The sequence below is a fragment of the Crocodylus porosus genome, unplaced genomic scaffold, assembly GCF_001723895.1.
Source record: "Crocodylus porosus isolate Cpor-Errol unplaced genomic scaffold, CroPor_comp1, whole genome shotgun sequence".
NCBI lineage: Eukaryota > Metazoa > Chordata > Crocodylia > Crocodylidae > Crocodylus > Crocodylus porosus.
The window spans coordinates 80641729-80658245 of record NW_017728947.1 but is presented as its reverse complement, the minus strand read 5'-3'; the positions used below and the strand labels follow the sequence as shown (position 1 = coordinate 80658245).

The 16517-nt window shown below is 44.2% G+C and overlaps 1 protein-coding gene across 1 annotated transcript in view; it reads left to right on the top strand.

Moving 5' to 3' along the window:
- Window positions 1-16517, top strand: part of SEL1L (SEL1L ERAD E3 ligase adaptor subunit) — a 55611-nt gene that overhangs the window by 32048 nt on the left and 7046 nt on the right. Inside the window, exons 13-18 of the mRNA XM_019552261.1 lie at window positions 7024-7101; window positions 7752-7814; window positions 8713-8800; window positions 9511-9659; window positions 10496-10661; window positions 13897-13971. Coding sequence (XP_019407806.1) covers window positions 7024-7101; window positions 7752-7814; window positions 8713-8800; window positions 9511-9659; window positions 10496-10661; window positions 13897-13971 — 619 coding nt within the window. The remainder of the gene's footprint in view (window positions 1-7023; window positions 7102-7751; window positions 7815-8712; window positions 8801-9510; window positions 9660-10495; window positions 10662-13896; window positions 13972-16517) is intronic.

Here is a 16517-nt window from a genome sequence, read left to right as displayed (position 1 = left end):
CTGACTTCCTGCCCTTTGGGCAGGGGGCTGGACTCGATGATCTCCCGAGGTCCCTTCCAGCCCTAATGTCTATGAAATCTATGAAACATCTTGCTGGGATCGTTTGACCGCAGGACTCTTTCCTGCCATGGCAGGGGGTCGGACTAGATGATCTGCTCAGGTCCCTTCTGACCCTAGAAACTATGTAACTATAAAGACGTCACTTCTGGAAAAGTGCTGTAGTCATGAAGCTGTTATAGAGTGAAGTTTTAATTTTAAAAAGAAAAGCGCTGTGATTACATTTTGCAAGTAGTCTGATGTTATCAACACAGTTAGCCCTTCAAATAATTTAGGGACTGCTCTGACCTGGTTTCTGGAACCCCCATGAGGCTTAGGCAAGAGATAGGTGCCTACCTGTTCAGGCTGAAGCGATTCTTAACATGCAGAAGTAACTGCTGGCCACTAAAAAATTATTTTTTTAGATTAAAAAAAAAAAAGCCTAGCCAGTTAGGCAAATTCAGGTTTTGGCAGCTGCTGAGCAGGGTGTTTTTTGCATCTGGCTCTGCATTCTCCAGTTTGGAACACTTGGGATCTGTTTGGGTTGAAGGGAGTCAAGTTTTGTGTAAAGGTTGTGTGGTATTTTTCCACTCAAAGAACAAGCTGTTTCTTTGTTTTGTTTTTAGCGGGGTTTCTCTGTGAAGAAGCTCTCCAGTGAATAGTTTACTCGGTCATTGTAGATCTGTTGTAACATTACTAATACATCTGAGTGTTAGTTCCGTTCTCTGAAATAATGCTAACCTTTTAGCTCTCCATTTCACTGCTTTTTGCTGTGGAGCAGCACTTTTTTTTTAAATGTGGTCCTCCAGTGTATAATTGTTTTTGTGAGCATCCAACTTAAGAATTACTATGCTGGATCAAGCTGCATTGTTCAGTTTGTCTGGTATCTTTGAGTGCCCGTACACGTGCTTGACGTCTGTTTGAATGCATTCTAATTAAGTGAGTCTGCTGGAGTGTCCTAATTGGAATGCTTCAGTAGCCTCACCATCACATGGTCCCCATCTATAAGAAAGGGAGAAATGAGGACCCAGGAAACTATAGGCCCATAAGCCTCACATCAGTCTTGGGGAAAATCCTTGAAAAAATTATCAAGGAGCATATCTGTGAGGGGCCAGCAGGGGAGATCATGCCCAGGGGAAATCAACATGGGTTCATCAAAGGCAGGTCCTGCCAGACCAACCTGATGGCTATTTATGACCAGGTAACTAAATCCCTGGATGATGGTGTCGCCATGGACATAGTCTTTCTGGAATATAAGAAGGCCTTTGACACTGTCTCACCCCATTCTCATTAATAAATTGAACGACTGTGCCATTGATGCCCACACAGTTGGATGGGTCAAAAATTGGCTGATGGGGCGCACCCAGAGGGTGGTGGTGGACGGGTCATACTCGACCTGGCGGGATGTGAACAGTGGGGTCCCCCAGGGCTCGGTCCTGGGGCCTACACTGTTCAACATCTTCATCAGCGACTTGGACGAGGGGGTGGAAAACACGTTGTCTAAGTTTGCCGATGACACCAAGATGTGGGGAGAGGTAGGCACGCTCTAAGGGAGAGAGGCTGCAATTAGAGTTAGACAAACTACAGAAGTTGGGTAATGGGACGGGCTTCAATATAGATAAATGCAGGGTGCTGCACCTGGGGAGAAGGAATCCACAGCATACATACAAGCTGGGGAGCTCCCCCCTTGTGAGCACAGAGGCGGAAAGGGATCTTGGAGTTGTTATTGACTCCAAGATGAACATGAGTCGCTAACGCCAGACAGCAGCCAGCAAAGTCAGTTGCACCTTGTCATGCATCCAAAGATGCATCTCAAGCTGGTCCAGAGAGGTGATACTCCCCCTCTACTCGACACTGGTCCAGCCTCAATTGGAGTACTGCATCTAGTTCTGGGCACCGCACTTTAAGAAGGATGTGGCCTGCCTTGAGAGGGTTCAGAGGAGGGCCACCCGCTTGGTTGGAGGGCAACAGGACAGGCCCTATGAGGAGATGCTGAAGGACTGAACCTGTTCAGCCTCAGCAAGCGGAGGCTGAGGGGGGATTTTTTGGCTCAACACAAACTCGTTAGGGGAGATCAGCAGCAAATAGGAAGGGTCCTGTTCCTCCCAGCAACACCTGAGGTGACGAGGAACAATGGCCAGAAGCTGCTGGAGAATAGGTTCAGGTTAGAGATTAGGAGGCACTCTTTCACTGTTAGGGTGGCTAGGATCTGGAACCAACTTCCTAGGGAAGTGGTTCTCGCTCCTACCTTGGGTAAATTCAAAAAGAGGTTGGATGAACACCTGTCTGGGGTCATGTGATCCCAGGGTGTGCTCTGGCCAGTGGCAGGGTGTTAGACTAAATGATCTATTCAGGTCCCTTCTGTCCCCTAACTACTATGAAACATGTATTCAGCATCCTCACATTTCAAAATGGTGGTGGAGGTGCTTTAAACTTCATTATACAAGCTTTAGTTAAAGCATTGCTGCCGTTTTGAAGCTTGGGACGGTGAATACACAAGATGTTGTAGACATCTTAATTAGAGTAACTTCAGAGAGCCTCTAATTAAAATGCATCCCCCTACATACCTCTCCCGACCCCAGGACACATGTATAGATGCCCTTTGTAACAGCCAATGGATACCATTAGATGTTCCAGTGGAAGGTGCAGAATTTTTAGTCTTCCAATTGTGGAGTTATTCCTTCCCCTTTCCCACTCTTCACCCCCATTTTACAGCTATAGTTTTACAAGATTTCTGGCCTGTTCTGGTGACTTTAACACTGTTCTGGCATTTTAGCTATGTGTGTGTGTATAGTATCCATTGCTGTTACTAGAGCACTGTGGTAGCTGAACTTTAGGATGTACAGTGTGCACATTAATTTGATTTAATTTGAGATTAGCAATTTCTGTTCATAAGTATGTGTGTTTTTGTGGTGGTGCATTTTGGGGGTTTTTAGGGAGAGTTTTGAGACAACTAGTTGTTTGTCCTTCGCAAGTGAAGATGACCGCATCTGGGGCAGGACAAGGGGAGGGGGAAAGGAAGTGGGAAAGAAAAAGGGAGGGAGAAAGAAAAGAAAAAGGAAAAAGAAGAGAGAGGAGGGGGTGGAGGCTAAGTCATGTGGGTACGCAGGTGATTTATAAGCCCAATCTTTGCCCTGAACAATTTACTGCAGCAGGGGCAGGAGAGCGATGAGGATTGGACACAAGACATCCTTGTTTTCCTGGCCACATACTTCGTCACTGCCTCTGCAGTGTGCCACTGCTTGAAGGCCAATGCTCCACTCTGAATGAATGACCTCCAGGATAGATGTCACAAGCTATTTGCTCCCACAACTCTGGATCAATGCCAGAACTCTTTAGGGACATCTTTAGGGTGTCCTTGCACCACTTCTTTGGTGTGCCACGAATACATACTCCATTTGACACTTCGCCATAGATTTTCTTCAGCAGGTGAGTGTCAGATATTCTTGAAAAGTGGCTGGCTTATCTTAGCTGTGCCAGTTTCAGTAGGGTGTGGATACTGGGGAGAGATAATCTTCTGAGCACCTCCATGTCCAGAATGTTGTCCTGCTATTTGATCTTTAGTATCTTTCACAGGCAGCACAGGTGGAAGTGGATTAGTTTTTTGGCATGATGCTGGTAGACAGTCCAGGTTTTGCAGGCATAAAGGAGGGTTGAGGGAATGAAACTGAAGGTTTACAAAGCTATCATTGACATTCCGATGCCTCTGAGGTCCCAGATTGACTTCCGGAGTCTGCGAAGGCCACGCTGGGTTTTGCTAGCCTCACATTGATTTTGTCATCAGTGTGGACAGTATGAGAGAGTGTGCTGCCTGGATAGGCAAACTTGTTGGCCATCAACAGTTGTTGGCTTTTAACTGAGACATGTGGTTCCTGGGGTGTTGTGTCAGGTGCAGGTTGAAACATCACTTCAGTCTTCTTTGTGTTTATAGTGTGTTTGAAGTTGTCACAGGCTGATGAGACTCGGTCCACGGACCGTTGCATGTCAGCCTCTGAGCCTGTGCATAATGCACAGTCATCAGTGAAGAGGAAGTCACAAAGCGTGGCTGTCTGGACTTTAGAGCTCACTCAGATTCTGCGCAGGTTGAAGATGTCTGTACTGGAATGGTACCTGATCCCCATACCACGGTCATCATCTTGGAAGGCATCTAACAGCATGGCAGAGAACACCATGCTGAAGAGGGTAGGTGTGAGCACACAGCCCTGCTTGATGCCATTTGTGACCAGAAAGGAGTTAGAGCATTTGCTGTTCGCAAGGATGTGTGCCATCATGCTGTCATGGAACTGTCAAACCATATTGATGAATTTTCCAGGGCATCCATACTTCTTCATGAGTTCCCAGAGCCCTTCACAGTTCACTGTGTCGAAGGCTTTGGTGAGGTTGATGAACATGAGGAGAAGGTGGATGTTCTGTTCCTGGCACTTTTCTTGAAGCTGCCAGGCTGCAAACACCATGTTGGTGGTTCCACATCCTTTTCTGAATCCGCATTGACTCTCAGGCAGTAAGTTGTTGAGATGGCTAGTCAGCTGGTTGAGGAGGACTGTCATGAGAATCTTGCTGGCAATTGAGAGGAGGAAGATGACCCTGTGGTTGTCACAGAGTTGGCAATTTCCCTTCCTCTTGTACAGGTGGATGATGGAGACATCCTTGAATTCTTGAGGGCCTACCACCTGCACCCACATACTGCAGAAGATCTTGGTTAGTTTCTCCATGAGGCTGTGACCACCTAATCTGTAGGCCTCTGCTGAAATCACATTGGCTCAAGGAGCTTTGCCACTAGATGTTTGCATGGCCTTTTGGATTTCCACACTTGTAGGCAGAGCTTCAAGTGAAGTGTTGATGATGATTTGAGGCAGCTTGCATATGGTGTCTATGTTGATGGAGGATGTCTGATTGAGGACAGTGCTGAAGTGTTCAGCCCATCTCTGGAGGATCTGGGCCTTGTCATTTAGCAGCATGGTTCCATTGGCAGACAGCAGAGGGGAGGATCTGAGGACGTGCAGACTGTAGACAGCCTTTATGGTGTCAAAGAACTTTGCATCGTTGCAGTCAGCATAGTGCTGGATGAATGGTCCGTATTGAGCTGTAGGCATGTTGTGCTGACACAGACTTATAGAGGTAGGCTCTGTAGAGACGTTGCTTCTCTTTCAGCACCTGTTGTATCTCCTCATTTTCATCAAACCAGTCTTTGTGTCTGCAGATGCTCCCAGTTGGCTTCGACGGAGCTGGAATGTAGTGGTATAGTGTGAAGCTGATCTTTCAGATGGTTCGCAAAAGATAAACCAGTGCTGTTGTTTATCAGCCCTGCAGTGTTGAGGTGCTTTGGTTCACTTTGTGTTTGTGGACACAATCTGGTTTGAACAGTGATCTTTAGTAAGGAGATGATGAGTCAGTTGGCGCCACACATCACTTTGGTTACATGGACATCATGTCTGTCCCTTCTTTGGATGATGACATAGTCGATGAGATTCCAGTGCTTGGAGTGAGAGTGCATCCATGATGCCTTCTTCCAGTTGGGGAGACAGAACACAGTGTTGGCAACCAGGAGCTCATGTTCAGCACATAGTCTGAGTAGGAGAAGACCATTGCTATTGCAGCTTCTGATCCCATGATTCCCAATGATGCCATCCCATGCTTGGCAGCCAGAGCCAGTCCTGGCACTGAAATCACTAAGGAGGAAGAGATGGTCAGGCTTTGGTACAGCAGCAATCATAGAGTGGAGGTCATTGTAGAACTGGTCCTTGACTTCATCAGAGTTGGTCATGGTAGGGACATATGCACTGATGATAGTGGTGCACTTTTTGCTGAGCAGGGGGAGTTTGAGCACCATCAGTCAGTCAGTCACTCCTTTAGGCAGGTAGGTCAGCTTCTTGACTAGGCTGTTTTGTATAGCAACGTTAACACCTGCTTCCCATTTGGCTCCGCTGCCATGACCACTCCAGCCAGCTTGAGGGAGATTTGATTTTTTTTTTTTTTTCCCCCTTAACTACTGTAGCAGGACCCTTGCCAGCCACGGTGTGCTGGTCAGGGTGAGGTGAAGCAGACAATGTTGGGGCACCTTTTCTAGCCCCTTCCTTGTTCTAGGAGGTGAGCAGTGCAGTCCTGAATAGGGCTGCTCAGTCACCCAGGGGGCTGCTGAGTTCTACTGCTGCTTCTGTCCAGTAGAAAGTGACCCAAAGCCCAGAGCCGCCCATGTGCAGGTTTGCAGCTACAGCTTCTAGTGTGTCCACACCTGCTGCTTTGTCACAGGCCTGTCACCACAGGGCTTGTGCTGGATCTGAGTTGCGCAGGATTTGGATTTGAGTGAGGAAAAGTTATGCAGCATCAGGCTCACTCTCTTGTCTGAGTCAATAGGTAACCAGTGGCAAGACAGTGTCAAGGCAGCTGTAATTTGGCCCAGGTGCAGCAAATGATCAGGGCATCTTTTGTGTCTTGTCCTGCTCTGCACAATCCACTGCGCATTGCTGTATCGCCATCATGGCCGTTGGACCATACAAGGGTCTCGTCTGCCCTGTCAACTAGAGTCAGACTTTGAATGCAGGGATAGGCATGTCCCTATCTTTCCAGAGGTCTAGAGACTGACAGAGTACCCTCTCCTGGTTTGGCCCACCCGTCGAGGCGATTTAATGGGGTGTGGCTGTTGCATGCAGGCAGCTACTTGGAGCCACAGTTGAGAGTTGGGTGCTGGTGAGGACCAACAGAGGAAGAGTGGCTCAGGCAAGCACAACATACTCTTTCTCTGAAGGTGCCACTGCTTCCAGACACTGCAGACACCCCTTGAGACAACTAATTAAGTGCTTAAAGACCTGTGCTTACCCATAATATTTAGGGGATATTTTAACATATAATATTTTAATGTTTCATTATCCATCAATAAAACAAGCATTTAACATCACATAAAAAGCCAGTTAAGGTTCTTCGTCTTATCCACCCCAAATTATGTGTTAGACTTCTTTCTTAATGATTAACCCTATTTATGTCTTCTAGATGTATTCAGAAGGAAGTGATGTTGTACCTCAGAGCAATGAGACTGCTCTTCAGTATTTCAAGAAAGCTGCAGATATGGTATGTTTGCTTACAAGTTAAAATAAAAAGGTCAAAATGGGAAGTTCTTGGCTAAGGAAGTGTTTTCCTATCCCACAAAAATTTCCCATTTTCAAATTTTTCCTGTTTTGCATTGAGACAAGGCCAAGACTTGTGAAGGTTCTCTGCTTTGTGAAAAATAACCCATGGCACAAAAGAACCCAGTGGTAAGAACACAGCTTTAGGATATGGGAGACCTGAATGTAATGTCCTTTAACTCAGGGGTATCAGACATACAGTCCACAGACTGGATCTGGCTTATTTGTGATCTATCCAGCTGCCAGAGCGCAGGATTTAGATGGCACAAAGATGTCCAAAGCTGCCTTATCTGCTTCTCTCCCTGAATTGCAAGTGCCATACTTTATTTTAGAAGTAAGACGCAAAATCTCACCACTAGTATCACATGCCCTCATTTTCCACTGAAATCACTGGAGCGGAAACAGAATAAAGTTGGGAAAATACTTGGAAGATACTGCTAGTGCAGGGCTTAAACAGACTATAACATTTAAGTTTATGAAATTCTGTTCATCTTAAGCAGTACACAACCCAGTAAATATCCAAGATTATTAAAGACTGCACACACTCATAGCAAAGTCCCTCTTTTTCCCAGAAGTGTGTTCCTCTGTTTTCAGGGTAATCCGGTTGGGCAGAGTGGACTAGGAATGGCTTATCTATATGGAAGAGGAGTTCCAGTGGTGAGTTGGAATAATATCTTGTTAACCTTGATCTTGATGAATAAACTCTTAAACTGTGGTAGGTGACAGATAAAAGTGTTATCTTGGAATTAAAAGTACAGTAATAAGATGACTTTCCCTTCACATCTGATGTGTTTCATGCTTTAAAGTCTAGTTGCATCACAAAAATAATTCTTATAGCTAGATTCAGAAAGTATTTTATTTTTCCTCCTAAAATATGGTTCACAAATCTAGATTGTTCTTATTTTGTGCTTTGCCTCCTGGGATGTAAGTTTGTTGTCTAGACTTTATGGAACACTGAAGGGTCAACTGCTTGTTTAATTACCTTGCCAGTGTTTCCATATGCAAGGGAGCTTATGTTCAGCTGTTCAAAAACAGATTTCTCAATGGTATTGTTGAACTAGTTCAAAGCTAAATAGTATAGCTAAGTGCTTACAGAGCTGCTGGCTTCTGAAACAGTACAGCATGTCCATCCCATTTAATATAAATTAATTAGGTATTCACAAGAAGGTGTATGGCCATGTCCTATAGTTACTAGAAATACTTTTTGAAGAGGAAATTAGGAGAACCTGTAAGACAAGTGGGGCAGTTGATTGTTAATAAATCCTGTTGTGTACACTTGTCAGCAAACACTGCTGTGTGGATCTGTCAAGTAAGAATATCATTGCATAGTCGTCTTAATAGAATAATAGCTCCTTTGTGTTTGAATGTAATTTTCAACATGGCTGGATGGGAAAACATGTATACCATGTTTTACACCATTTTCCTGTAATGTGTTAAGTTTTACGGGCTGTATAGTCAATTCTTGACACACAGGGATGCAAGTCCTTTGTTTTGATCAGTATATATGTTCTTACCATGCTGTCATGGTTTGCTCTAATGACTGGCTCTTCTACAGAACTATGAACTGGCGCTGAAATATTTCCAGAAAGCTGCAGAACAGGGATGGGTGGACGGACAGCTGCAGCTAGGCTCCATGTATTACAGTAAGTAGCTTCTGAATAGATGATGGATCTGCAGAAACGGAAGAGATTTGCTAGTCCATTCAATGTTCACTAGATGTCAGTGGAGCACCAGGCATGTACTTAACATGAGTTGATACATTTATTGCAGGAATTTAGATTGCTTAATGCAGTGGTACTTAAACCTTGGGCTCAGTGGGCCCAGTAAGTGGTGTGGAGCCAGTCAGCAGGTCAGATCTAGCCCCGTACACCAGAATCAGTTCCTAGGGCCCAACACCACCCTCACCCCGCCCTGCACACTGGAATTGGGCCACTAGGAGCATGGCATCACCCCTACTGACTGCAGTTGGGCCCCAGGGGCCCAGTGTCACGTCCCTGACCCAGTCCTGCATGCTGAAATTGGGTGCCCAATCTAGCGCTCAAGCTCTGGAGTTTCCCGTAAGTCTGGAAATTTGGCAGCAGAGGAATGGGGACATTGCTTCCCCACTGCCAAGCTTCCAGATCCAGATGACATGATGTTGCAGGCCAGGGTTGAGCATATAGGCCCAATTCCTCTTCAGGAAATGGTAAAGCATGTTCCTGCTACTGTTGATGTTACTTGATATTTTTATAACAATTTGCTTTTAGCTACTTTTAACTATACAAACAAGTCATCTTTTTTTATTTTATTTGCAATTTTGCTTGGCAGGGTATCCAAACCAATGAATATTGTTTACCTAGTCTTTCTTTTGTAGATGGTATTGGAGTCAAGAGAGACTATAAACAGGCTTTGAAATACTTTAACTTGGCTTCCCAAGGGGGTCACATTCTGGCTTTCTATAATTTGGCACAAATGCATGCTACTGGCACTGGAGTGATGCGATCCTGTCATACTGCTGTTGAAGTAAGTACCTCTCTTCATAAACTTACAAATTAGCTTTGGTTGAGAGAGAATTATTACAGGCAACATTTGTACCCTCTTACATCAGTGGTGAATTTTGCCTGCAGAGTGAAGACTGTATTTCATAAAGCTTACGGAATGCAGCAGAGGTTGATAATACAAGGCAAGACTTCTAGATTTGGTGCTATTCTGTTACAGCATACTGGAAATGTTGCAATAGTTTCACTTTAAATTAGCAAAAAATAGAAGGATTTAGCAAGAAAGCAAATAAGAAAAACAAAAATTTCATTTGTTTTAGCACTGAATGCCCAGCAAGGAAAAGTTGCAGATTTTAATTTTATAACTTGTTGCTTGAAACAATAAGAAAAATACAGCTCCTGCATGTGAACACATGAAATAAAAACAGCCTTGCTGAAAACAAGACCCCTGCCTGATCGCAGTAGAGCTATCATTATTTTGTTGTTATTGTGTTGTCTTGCCTTGGACTCCCATGTTTCCTTTTCTCTCCTTGGGTTAGGCTGTTTTTTGCCGAGGTTAAAATAGACACCATCGTTGGCATGCAGAATTATGACAGATGAAGCCCTGTACATTATCAGATGCAGTACATTTTTACTTACTGGCTTGAGTCTGCTTACATCTTAAGTCCTTCTGTTATTTGGCATGAGTATTAACTTGTGCCATGAGGTACCTAGGTTATACTGTGTCCACCTTCTGCAGCCTCCAGTATATCTGCATAAGCAGACTTCTTAAAGCTGTACCTCATAGAAACAAGCTTCTTCTTAAAAAATGCTGACAGTGTGTTTTTTATATTGTTGTTACTGCTGTTTTTTCCCTTGCAGTTATTTAAGAATGTATGTGAACGAGGGCGTTGGTCTGAGCGGCTCATGACTGCCTACAATAGCTATAAAGATGGTGATTCAAATTCTGCTGTGGTTCAGTATCTCTTATTGGCAGAACAAGGCTATGAAGTGGCACAAAGCAACGCTGCCTTCATACTTGATCAGAGTAAGGGGCTGCATTAAATCATCAAACAGTTTCCGTTTAAAATGGAATTCATCCTTGCCAAAAGAATTTGGGGATAAATAGCTGGTCTAAACTAGCAGATTTTCGTTGAAAGCAAGTATACTTTGCCATTCTGACTACTTTTCTATGTTTTGAGAATCATTGGGGGGGTTTTCCTGACACAACAATTATTGAACATTTGAAATCAGGCTAACTTCAGTAGGAGAGGAGAGAGGGTGGAACAAGGAGAGGTCATCTTTTACTTCCTAGTCAGGTGTGGCTGCCCTCCTGTTTTTGATTTGAAAATGTGATGAGTAGTTGGTCAGGCAGCTAAGCTTCTTTGTTAGATTTGGAAAAGCTTTTAATAATTGAATCAAGCTTCCTTTGAAAGTGGGTGATCATAGTAAGGTCTGCTACAACTCAGAGTTATAGGGACATATTACAGGAAGGATGGGGAGCTAAGTAAATAGTCTACTAGCAGCCAGCACGTTATGAAGCACACAAATTGACTTGCTAGTAGAATATATAGTTTTGATTTTGTCCTCCCTCCTTCCTGGGCCCATTTAACATTGTCAAGAGGTACCTTTTTAGCACCTAAAAGACTGACCTTCCCCTCCCCACTCTCCACCCCTAAAAAATACAGCTATAGTCAGGTGTTTTGGAAGCTTGCCATACGAGTCTTGACCTGGAGGGCATTTTGTCAGAAAACAAGAGGGCTAATTTCCATAGTCTCTAAGAATACCAGTTGTACTATCAGTCCTATGTGTGGATGCAGTTACTACCACATGGTAGCAGTGTTTCAAATGTGAAAGAAATACTTTAGAGGTAAAATAATTGATTTTTATATTACCAGTGTCTTCAGCTATTCAGCCCTCTTAATATTTCCTCGGTAATCTTTTACTTGTGACAATGGCAGGTAAAACCTGGAATTTCAGTACATTTCTGAAATTACTACTACCCTGTAATAATTTCTGACTAGTTGTTATTACTACCCTACACATGCAATTAGCATGTAGCAATTGTGCCAGTGTTTATTGCTTCCAGGTGCAGCATTTACACATGCACCCAGGACCACAGCATGTTGAGCTGGGGCAGAGTAACCCCAGCTCGCTGTCAGCCCAGAGCTGCTCCTGACCAGCTCAGTGTGCTGCAGAGGAGCTGGCTGGAGCACAAGGGTGTTAGTGTGGGGCAAGTCAGCAGGTAGCCCCCACACTGTAGCACCCTTGTGTCCCAGCCAGCCCCAGTCACCATCAACACAGGTGTTTTGGTGCATGTAACTACTCCACTATAGGATAGTACTTGTCCCGGACAGTACTATCCTACAGTGGAGTTAACTGCCACCTAATATGGGCACACATGTAGCCAGTGACTTTACTGTTGAGCTAGTTAGTCAGCTCTGTAGTAAAGTGCATGTGTAGATCGATGCACCCTGTGGCCATGTCCAGAGCGTGCGTGGCACAGGCATTCCCCAGGGACAACTAGCAGCAGCCCAAGGTGCATGGCTACTAGTTATCCCTGGAGAATCAAACATCCACACCATGTCTGGATGAAGCCTGTGTGTACAGTAACTAAGCTTCAAAAAGATGATTGGATGCTATAGCTGTACTGAAAGATGGTGTGTGCTAAGACAAAACAGACAGCCAGAAGTGTGAATTCATGCTAAACCTGCATACTTTGATATGAAACATAAAGTAATTCCTATAGACGAATTTGTTACAGAATTTCAGGGGGAAGGAGGCATTTTTAAATACACCCCCAAGTTCAAAATTTACAGTTAAAGCCAGATTTTCAAATGTGCCCAGCTCCCATTGTTTGGCATAAGAATTGCTGAGTACTTAATATTTGGTCATTTTATGTAGGTGCCTGACTGAAATTTAATTTTATGAAAGTCTGGCTCTGTTATAGGTGCAGAAGATTCCTGAAAAATCTAGCCCCTAAAACTTGGTAGTGTCATAAATTACTCTAATCCCAGTTGCTGGGTTTTGGTTGTAGTTGTGTTGCTCTAGGACATAGGCAAGCAGCGTTCTTTGGGTAGATGTGATAACTCTAATTAGACCAACTGAGTAGTTGGAAAAAAGTTCTTAGTAAGCTTTCAGGTGCGATCACCCTTCTTCAGGCATAGGAAGTCTCTGCTGTTCTGAGACTCCAAGGAATGAGAGAACCCTCTAATCCCCATTAAAATAAGAGCAGCTATTATTCAAAAATCTGTAGATCATCTGCAAGATCAATATACTTTGTTTCATTTTCCATGATGACTTTTCTAACTTGATTCATCAACATTAATTATTTTATACATCCTTCCAAAACAACAGTACTGTACTATCAGAGCTTTAAAAGGAGCATATTTATTTAAGCTCTTTAGGTGTGTAAAGCACATAGGAACCTGAGCAATAACCCATTGCTGTTAAAGCTCCTCTTTCAACAATGTGTTATGGCTTTGTGAAGAACAGAGAAGCTTTTTCTGGGATAAGCAGAAAAGACTCTGTATGGGTTCTGAGATATTCAGTAGTTACTATTTCATGTTGATATCAAATTTGGTAACTTTCTCAGTACATTTACAAGGAAAACTCCAAATGAACTTTTTATGTTTATTGTAAGTAGATTCAAATATTGTTGCACAGCACCTGAAATTATTCTTTACTGCCAATGAGGTGGTGGATATAATTATACTCTAATTACTTGGGTGGCACTGCTGGAGGTTTTCCTCACGAGATAAATGCCTCTTTATAAGCACAGTGGGCTAGATCCCCTCCAAGTGCAGCTGAGGAGTGGTTGGCACAGGATCTAACAAAAGGAATGTCTCGTGATCCACCTCACATTTCCCTGATAAAAAGACCGAGTTGGTCATGGCTGAAACATGGAATAGGCTAAATGTGAAACTTTGATGTTATGCTAGGTTACTCAGATTTCTCTAGCTGGAGTGAATGCTGTGCCAGATGTGGACTGTTGCTTCATATTTGGCCCACCTGGGAACCTAGGAAGTAGTATAAGGTTGGAGAGGGATACAGCTGTACTACCTGTATATTACCTAAAGATCCTGTCCCTTTTGCACCAGCAGAGGAGTACAGAGGTGGAAATATATAGCCAGCTTTTGGCAGAGTAAACTTTGAGTTTCAGCCCTTTAGTCCAGTTCAGCAGGACAGTTTGTCTTTGCACATGCTCACCCATTTACAGTGTAGAATACAGTAAGGAGCTTGCATGTCATGTTCCCACTTTTAATGAATGACTTTCTCTGCAGAAGAGGCCAGCATAGTTGGAGAGAATGAAACTTACCCTCGAGCCTTGCTTCATTGGAATAGAGCAGCCTCCCAAGGTAAGTCTCAGTTCATGGTTACCAGTTTCACTCGCGCTTGTTAACATTTTATTAAATAATAAACTCAATACTATTTAATAGCTTGTTCTGCCCTTTAGAAACTATACTGGGGGGCTGGACTCAATGATCCTCCAGGGTCCCTTCCACCCCAAATGTCTATGAAATCTATGAAATATTAATATTTTTCCAAAGACAGGTTATGTTCTGGGTTACTCCCTTGTTAACGTATTCTTGTGGCTCTGCAGGGTAATTCTTTATCCAGTTTTCAGTATGAAAATTTGGTTGAATATTGCTTGACAGGATTAGAGAAGATTAAGGCACTTGCAAGTCTGCAGTCCTACATTTGTCACCTCCACTAGCCAGCCTTTGAGTCCTAGTGATTTCCCATTCTTAATCATTGTTTTGACAGAATTTTAAACTGCTATTTTTACATAATTTGAACATGATTAGGCAGTTTATTTAGTGTCTCATATTTAAAGAACTATCACATTTAGGCTGGATCTCTTAGGACTGCTGTTTTCCTGAATCTCAGAAATTAAATTTCCATCTGCCCCCAAGGAATTTTGCTGGCCATTAGCATAGTTTATCATAGAATCATAGAGAAGTAGGGCTGGAAGAGGTCATCTAGTCCAACCCCTTGCCTGAGACAGGATCATCCCTATCCAAACCATCATCAAAACTCTCTGTAAGACTGTCTTCAACCCTGACACAACATAGACCCTAACCTGTCACAGGTAAATTAGGGGAGCCACAGCAGCCAATATCCTGCTTCTATTAAATGTCAATATATGCTCAAGAGATCCCAGGTAGAGGGTAATACCTCTGCTACAGAGGAAGCCAAAAACCCTAACAGTCTGTACCAGTCTGATCATGGGGTAAAATTCCTTTCTGACTGCGAAATATGGCGATTTGATCTGACTCCAAGTAGAGGGGCAAGACCATCTAGCCAAAAACCTCTGGCTTCAGGAGCGTTAGCACACATGCAGCTCCTGCAGGAGAAATGTCAGGAACAACATAAGCCTTTCTACATGGCTGCCTTTGACCTCACAAAACAGCTGAGAAGTGTTGTGGAGGATCCTTCTGAAGTATGGATGCCTACTTCAATTTGTCACCATTTTCTGCCTGCTCCATGATGGTATATGAGCGGTGGTTCTCAGTAATTGCAGATCCTTTTGAGGTTAAAACAGGAGTTAAGCAAGGCTGTATCATCACTCCAACACTCTTCTCAGTATTCCTTGTTGTGATGTTGCATCTGACTACCAACAAGCTTCCAGCTGGAGTGGAGCTAAACTGCTGAAAGGTTGCTAAGCTATTTAACCTCAGCTTACTCTGAACCAAAACCAAGACCACGCCAGCCACAGTCATTGAGCTCCAGTATGCTGATAATGCTGTAGTGTGCATTTACTCAGAAGCAGATCTTCAGGCAATCATCAACATCTTTACCAAGCCATACAAGTAAATGGAACTGATGTCTTCCAAATGTTAAGTTAAGGTGCTCCACCAACAAAACTCCTAATGAACAGTCCCCAGCTCCAGTAATCCAGATCCACAGCAAGACTCTGGAGAAAGTTGAGTATTTCCAGTACTTCAGAAGGTATCTCTCACTGACATCAAATAAAGCCAACTTTGCCTGAAATGTGCGTGTGCAGCCTTTGGACACTTGAAGAAACAGGTGTTGAAAGAGCTCAATGCCAAATACAAAACCAGGCTTATGATTTTATCAAGCAGTCGTGATCCCCACCGTGCTGCATGGAGCTGAGTCATGGACAACTGTGGCAGAGCACAAGTTGTGCCTGCCACTTTAAGAGGTCTGAACAGGCAGCAAGGAGCCTGCAGGTAGGAGCAGACCCAATCAGGCAGCCTCCTGCCTAACATGTGACTGCCTAATTGGGTCTGCTCCCACTGCCTGCTGCCTGCTTAGACCCCTTAAAGTGTTAGGCACAACCTGTGTTCTGCTACAGCAATGTACAGGAGACCTCTAAAGTTGTTGGAGAGGTACCATCAGTGCTGCCAGTGGAAGATCCTCCAAATCCAGTGAGAAAAGAGATGTAGGAGCGTTGGCATCCTCCTGCAAGCAAACACCATGAGTATTGAGGTAGTGATCATCTGGTATCAACTTTGTTGGGCTGACTATGTCATCTGGGTGGCTGACTCCAGACTCCTGAAGCAAGTTTATTGTCCAAGCTCAGCCAGTGTGTATGCTAAAGAGAAGGGCAGAAAAGGTGCTTTAGGGACAACATAGTTTTCTAGTTTCTAGGGTCGGAAGGAACCCGAGTAGATCATCAGGGGCATGGACCAAGGTGGTCAAGGGCCCCAAGGCCCGCCGCACCAAGGCCCCTGCCCCGCCGGAGCTTAGCAACAGATTCGTACCTCTTGCAGCCCCAGCACAGCCCACACAGTTGCCAGCTCCCGCAGGCAACCCAGGCTCGACCGCAGCTACTGGCCACACTCTCCCCAAGACAAAGTGTAAGGTGTTTGTTGTGGGAGACTCCATCCTGCGGGGCACTGAGGGGGCAATCTGCCGCCCCGACCCCTTAGCCCGGGAA